Genomic DNA, 6,506 nt, shown 5'->3' with positions numbered 1-6,506 from the left:
CATCCAGAACCTTTTTTTTTTCAATAATTAAAATAATTATCAAATAGATACACACAATTTAATGTTTATTACAAAAAGGCTCATTCGTGGTGGAAATCAAACTAATCTAAATGTGGCAAAATCGTAAATATTTACAAGCGTGAATCTTCTGAATTCACTGTTTTTATAGACTTATTTAAATCTTAACTCTTTAGTCTTCCCATGCAGGGTCAAAGTCTACTGGCGGGGGGGGGGGGGGTCTAACATTATATTGTCAAAATCAAGTGGGTAAAGATCATGAAAGAAGTTCATCAGGCTAGTAAAATGTCAACTTATTAAAATAATTTTCTATGAAACACATGTGTTTCATAGAAAATTCTTTTAATCAGTAGGTAAATGTTGGCAATACCTTATTACTCAGGATTAAGGGAATAATAGGGTAGCTACTAGTTCTTTCTCGTTCGTTTAAAACAGGCATGGTCGAATTGCCGTGTAAAGGCCCGAGCACTTTATCGTTCGCCTGCTCGTTAGTCTTGGTGTATATTCGCTGGTTTTCCTTTAACACACAGCGCGGCCAACTCACCAACAGCGCCTGCGTCGCCCATAACAAGAAACGTCTTGGATCAACACCAGCGCGGATTCTCCGCCTCAGTGTAATTAATATAAAAATAATCTTCATTGTGTTGGTAGAGCTTTCTTTAGATACGAACATTGTAGACTGATACCAAACTGAGAGGTTGTAACAACTTATGAGCTACGTCATTTTTTTTTCTTAACAGATTAGGTCTAAAAAGTTTTGGACATTTCCTGTTTATAGTTGTTTTTCTGTGAAAAAACGGCCTCCAATGGATTTATTCTTTTAAAGATTTACAAGATTTTAATGTAATTAATTATTTTTTGTTGGTATCTTTACAAACCTTTTTTGAAAAGATGCCCCAACTATAGACTAAAATATCGGCCTACCATTATGTACAATATTTATTGAGAATGAAAAAGGGAACATTTAAAGGTAAATTTGCCATTCATATTCTTAAAGTACCGATTAGTCATACACTTTTTTTTTCGTAATAGTTGAAACATTAAAAACTGAAAGTGTTTACTGAAAGTCAATAACGTATATTAATTAATAAAAGATAAATCCAACGCCATTCCTTCGGTGTGTTAACTGTCACCCGTCATGAAAACACAGATTACGTGTAAATAACCATTATGTGCATGTTTTTAATCTTCATGAAAGAACTGCTCTAATTCATAGTAACTTTTCTTTGATTATTCAGCTCCCGGTCCCCCTCAAAAAAAACCAAAAAGTAAATAAATAAATAAAGTAAAATATGTATGAATTAGTTTGATATGTAACCTCAACGATACGCACCAGTGATGCTATTGTGGTTGAAAAGGTGCCGGATAAACAAAAATAGCAGTATTTTGATTAAACGAAACGTTGAGGGCGCATAGTAAACGTAAATATACAGTATGGTCTGTGAACACGTTTTTGCCATAATGAATTTATTCACATTTATTCGAACTGTGGATTGAAATCATTAATACAGGGCTCATTGAAAATGATCTCAGCCTCAGTATCGTATCTCTGAAAACTAACAAACCAGCTGGACTGAGGTGAAGATGTGACGTCATATGTCAGGGTTGAATCTTGCACCCCTTTGACTGTCACCTCGAAGCGCCCGTTGTCGTATGTCAAGATAACTGGTACTCCGATGTACTTCACGTTATTCCAATCTTCTTCTATAGGCACACCATGGTCATATCTCCAGAATTTCCCAGAATCAGCGTACAACTCTGCATTCAAGTAAATACAACTGATCACACTACATTAACAATGTCACCATTAGCATTGTTCAACGAACATCAAACTGGGGCTATCGTACGCTTTATGGCTCTGGTTTTAGTGACATTTAAAAAAAACAGTTATTTCATTGAGCAGGGCTTTAACAGTTTAACCGAGTTTCAAATGTTTTAATAATATTGCTAAACCATTCTCATAAAGCGCATTACAGACGGAGTCCCAATGCGCTATACAAAGCCAAAAGAGAACTAACCAACAAAATTAATTAGAGTTAACAAATGAGTTTTGAGAAGGCGTTTGAGTTGATCCAGAGTTTTTGCGTCTTTAATGTTGCGGGGTGTTTGTTCCAAAGAGTAGGAGAGGACGTGGAAAATGCACGTTGGCCGTATGACTTAGTTGAAGCCGATGAACAGGCAAGTAGAGATAACGATAAATCTGTGTACTAGGGCCTTGAAGGTTACTTATCATCTCTCCAAAGAATTGTCTTTTTTTATCAATATAAACCACAAGGGAAACTGACTGGGTAAATTTTGATATGATTTTGGGGGTTGAACAAAGAAGTAAGAGTGGTATTCGAACCAACGACCTCCGGATTAATCTGCAGGCGCTCTACCAACTGAGCTATAGCCATACATTGGCGGTGTATAGGTGTCCCTATGTTGTCAATATCTTTGTTCGGGGTGCAAGTCAGAAGCCAAACAACCGTTAACTGCCGTGTAACCAGGGATCACACCCAAATTACGATACAACCTGGGAAGCGGCAGCCATGGGGACCAATTGGGTTCGGATCCCTCGCTAGTCAATTCTTTGTTCGACTCCAAAAATCATTTCTTTTTTGTTTAACTTTAAATATTTTTCAATTCAAAAAGTAGAAGATAAGGGGAGAAACGACCTTTTTTGTTGAAAATCCTTAAAGCCATTATACACTTTCGGTAAACAGTATTGTCCAAGTCCCACACTTCGTGTATCACAACTTATATATAAAATAACAAACCTGTGAAAATTTAGGCTCAATCGGTCATCGGAGTCGGGAGAAAATAGCGGGAATCCCCACCCTTGTTTCCGCACGTTTCACCGTGTCATGACATGTCTTTACTATAATCCGTAATTCTCGTTGTCGAGAATTGATAATTGTTTTACCGTTTTCTCAAAAAGTAAAGCATTTCATGGACTAATATTTCAAGAGAAGTCTTTCACCATTACCTTCTGTGAACCATGTAAATTATTTGTAAATCTGTGAACTTTTTTTTTTTCTGTACCGAAAGGGTCCAATGGCTTTAAATTACTATTATTAACACGAAGGCTGTCATTTGATTATGTTAATGACACAAGTGCATTTTTTTTTGTCTACTTTAGTGGCTACGGGTAATTTATTTACAACCTGTTCGACGAGAATAATTAATATAGACTATTTTGTCTGAACAGATTTGAGCTATAGATGATCGATAACTCTTCGGTTTTGAGTTTTCACCCAGTGTAACTAATTTTGACTTTTAGGGCTGTAATGAAATTTGTGAACTGATTGAGGGAGAAAGGACACGATACTTAAGTGCTAGAATGCAGGTATGTTTTATCCACTTTATTAGCAATAAATGTTCGAACTGGTTTGGTTGATTTTGGTTGAGCTAAGAGAGTTTCAAACCAATGTATACCCACCAACTAAGTAGATGATTTCACCAGGTTTATTCGGCGAAAAGTACACTTGCATATGATCATCCGTGTTGACTGTGAACTCTAGTCGCACTGGTGACGTCATCGGCACCTGAAGCTCCAATTTGTCTATAAACTGGTACTTATTTTCAGCACAGAGTGAAGCCTCCTTAAATGACGTTTCTGAAATTAAAAGAGAGTTTATGGCCTGTCATGAGAATCTAGATATCAATAAAAAAATAAGAATAAACGATTAATACACCTGTAGGTCAAAAGGTGTGTTGGTGTGGGTGTGTATACGTCCACAATGAGTCTTGCTATTATGACTGGAATGAGGCTTTTTTCAAACTGCATTTGAGAGGAAAACTTAAGTTTATTCTGCCAAACAGAATTGACCCGGTAAAGGGTCTACATAGACCACAGTCATCTTCGGGTCAGCATGATCCAGTCTACGTCAATCTGAGTCAAATAATTTGTCACACTTCATGTTTTTACCTTCAGTTTGTAGTTCTTCATCTCCGTAGTGACGACACCCAGCTGATAGCTGAATATCTGATCCATTTATGGAGTTGTTGGCTGCTTTGAGCTGACAGACTTTGTCAGTGCAGTAGTTGAACGACTTGCAGGACTCATCTTGCAGGCAGTGAGTTGCACATACCACGTCTGCGCTAGCTTTTCTCACCTGGTAGATTGTATCTTTGAGTGCGTGGTCTTCCATCGGACTAGCATAGAATGCAATGATGTTTTGTAGATGCATTTGGTGGTCGCGTGATGCATGTTGACACGCTCCATTTGCAACATCAGAAGAAACAAACATCACAAATATGTTTGTCAGCAGGGAAAGAGTGCTTGCGATCACAGTCATAATTAAAGTCGCTACGTCAATCTGTAGTAGAAAAGAAAAGGCTATTTACCAAAAATTTGATGGTGTTAAAGTAAAGAACAACTAGTAAATGACTAGGCAAGTCTATGAATCTGGATCAAAACTATATAATTTATCACACAAGCGCGAGTGGAATACGAAAAAATATAGCGCATCTGCGTCCCATACCTAACGAGAACGAAGCATTATATAATTCGATATCTATGGGCAGAAGGCCGACTTGGATATGGGACGCAGACGCGCTATATTTTCCGTATTTCCGCTGTTGAATACCACAGTGTTAATTATGCAAATAATTGGCCCGTTAGCATCGTTTACACACTATAATCACCACTCCATTTTGCGAATCTGATTGGAGGATTATGGGTAGATAATAGTGTAAACGATGCTAACTATTTGCATAATTAACATTGTGGTATTCAACAGCGGAGTATAGACCGATTGTGCTACCAATGTTTACATGTGATAATGTGACCTATAGTCATCATCATCATCATTCTCTTGATCCATCAGGGGGGACGTAGTAGAGCCGCCCAGCCAATGCGCTCTGCTGCCGAGTGCCACAGTTGCCCAGCTCGGGACTCGAAGTCTGCTTCCAGTTGGCCGACCCAGGTGCTGCGAGGACGGCCTCTTGGCCTCTTCCAGGCTGGGCAGGGGCGCTCAGCCTGAGGGCCACACGGGTAGGTGTGTCTTGTGCCAAAGAGGGAATGACATCTCCGGGAGATAGTCACACGGATATCCTCGATTCCGGTGGTCTCGGAGATTGTTGCGTTAGTGATGAAATCAGACCACCGGACACCGAGAATGCGACGTTGACACCTGAGGCTGAAGGCTTGGAGCTTTCGTGTGTCATCAGCTCGAAGTGTCCATGTTCCTGAGCCGTAGAGTAGGACGGGGAGGACACAGGTCGTAAATACCCTCAGCTTGAGGCGTTTGTTCCTCCAGACACGATCCAGTTGGCTAAAGGTAGATGAGGCAAGCCCAAGGCGTCGGAGAATGTCGGGGGAGGAGTAGCCTGAGGAATGGATGTCACAGCCGAGATGCCTGAACTTCTGTGTGAATTCCACAGAGTTACCCTCAACGGTGACTGAGGCGGGATTTGGGCCGAGGCTGGTACAGTTCTGGATCTTGGTTTTGACCCATGACGTGTGCATCCCCATCATCTCTGCTTCTTCCTCAAATCTTTGGAGTGAGACAGGCCACTGAGCGGGCTCTCCTAGGAGCAGCGTCGTTAGCATAGTCCAGATCTGTGAAGGATGTGTCCCCGACCATTATTCCGAAGTGTGCCTGACAGCGGTTTAGAATCCTGACGGACACCTGAGGTGGTAGAGAAGGGGTTGGAAACGTCACTTCCGATACGTACAGTGGATGCACTGCCCACGTGCAGGTCCTGAATCAACTGAAGCAGTAATGGTGGGACACCGGTCGCTTTCAGGGCCTTCCAAAGAGCATCGCGATCCACCGAGTCGAACGCTGCCTTGATGTCGACGTAGGCAACGTGGAGAGGTCTCTCAAATTCACGGCGGAGTTCTGACATAAGTCGGAGAGCAAGCACGGCATCCAGAGTAGACCGGCCCCTTGTAAAACCAGACTGGTTCGGTCGTCGGTGACGGGCAAATAGGGGTTCTAAGCGGGAGAGCAGAACATGGCTGAACACCTTTCCAGGGACAGACAGTAAAGTTATAGATCTGTAACTGCTGCACTGGTTACGAAGACCCTTTCCTTTGTACAGGGATATGATGATGCCATTCCTCCATTCAGCAGGAACCCTGCCAGAAGACCATATGTTTTGAAAGAGCTTGTGGAGGGCAGCACTGATTGGGGTTTCTGCACATTTGAGCAGCTCAGGAGAAATGCCGTCAGGCCCTGCTGCGCGCCCATTGTTTACTTTCCTGATAGCACGACGTACTTCAGCAAAGGTGGGAGCGTCAGATGAGACGTCTGTGGCAGGAGGTGTGCCTGAAGCATGTGCTGTAAGTTCTGGGCATGGAGTAGCTGAAGGGTGGTTGAGCATGGTGTTGTAGTGCTCCCGCCAGCGGGCAAGGGTCTCCTCGACCGACTTGCAGGGAGTGCCATCAGTTTTTGTAATAGGGGAGGTGCTTTGTCCCTGTTGTGGGGGCCGCGCATGCACTTGGTGGCCTGGAAGGTTGGACGGAGGTTGTTTTTCAGCAGTCCTTCTTCGGCGTTGTC

The 6,506-nt window shown here is 42.0% G+C and overlaps 2 protein-coding genes across 2 annotated transcripts; both read right to left on the bottom strand.

Annotated features, from left to right (window-relative positions):
- Window positions 1–1,495: 1,495 nt before the first annotated feature.
- LOC139949481 (uncharacterized) lies at window positions 1,496–4,298 on the bottom strand. Its single transcript, XM_071947841.1, has 3 exons — window positions 3,929–4,298; window positions 3,440–3,616; window positions 1,496–1,776 (listed from the first exon to the last, which is right to left on the bottom strand). Exons 1-3 carry the CDS (start codon window positions 4,296–4,298, stop codon window positions 1,496–1,498), a joined length of 828 nt encoding a protein of 275 aa, XP_071803942.1.
- A 527-nt stretch (window positions 4,299–4,825) lies between these two features.
- LOC139950147 (uncharacterized) lies at window positions 4,826–5,476 on the bottom strand. The gene has a single exon (XM_071948772.1). The coding sequence runs from the start codon at window positions 5,474–5,476 to the stop codon at window positions 4,826–4,828; it is 651 nt and encodes a 216-aa protein (XP_071804873.1).
- Between the last annotated feature and the right edge of the window lie 1,030 nt (window positions 5,477–6,506).

The sequence above is a fragment of the Asterias amurensis genome, chromosome 17 (genome assembly GCF_032118995.1).
Source record: "Asterias amurensis chromosome 17, ASM3211899v1".
Lineage (NCBI taxonomy): Eukaryota > Metazoa > Echinodermata > Asteroidea > Forcipulatida > Asteriidae > Asterias > Asterias amurensis.
The sequence above is the reverse complement of the archived record's forward strand: the minus strand, read 5'-3'. Positions and strand labels throughout refer to the sequence as shown.

What these genes read in the sequence shown, in the direction of transcription:
- LOC139949481 (XM_071947841.1), bottom strand. Translation starts at nt 4,298, where the DNA reads ATGACTGTGATCGCAAGCACTCTTTCCCTGCTGACAAACATATTTGTG. An exon ending in TGAAGAACTACAAACTGAAG is followed by an intron (nt 3,617 to 3,928) that starts GTAAAAACATGA and finishes TTTTAATTTCAG; the next exon opens with AAACGTCATTTAAGGAGGCT. An exon ending in TGAAATCATCTACTTAGTTG is followed by an intron (nt 1,777 to 3,439) that starts GTGGGTATACAT and finishes ACTTGAATGCAG; the next exon opens with AGTTGTACGCTGATTCTGGG.
- LOC139950147 (XM_071948772.1), bottom strand. Translation starts at nt 5,476, where the DNA reads ATGGGGATGCACACGTCATGGGTCAAAACCAAGATCCAGAACTGTACC.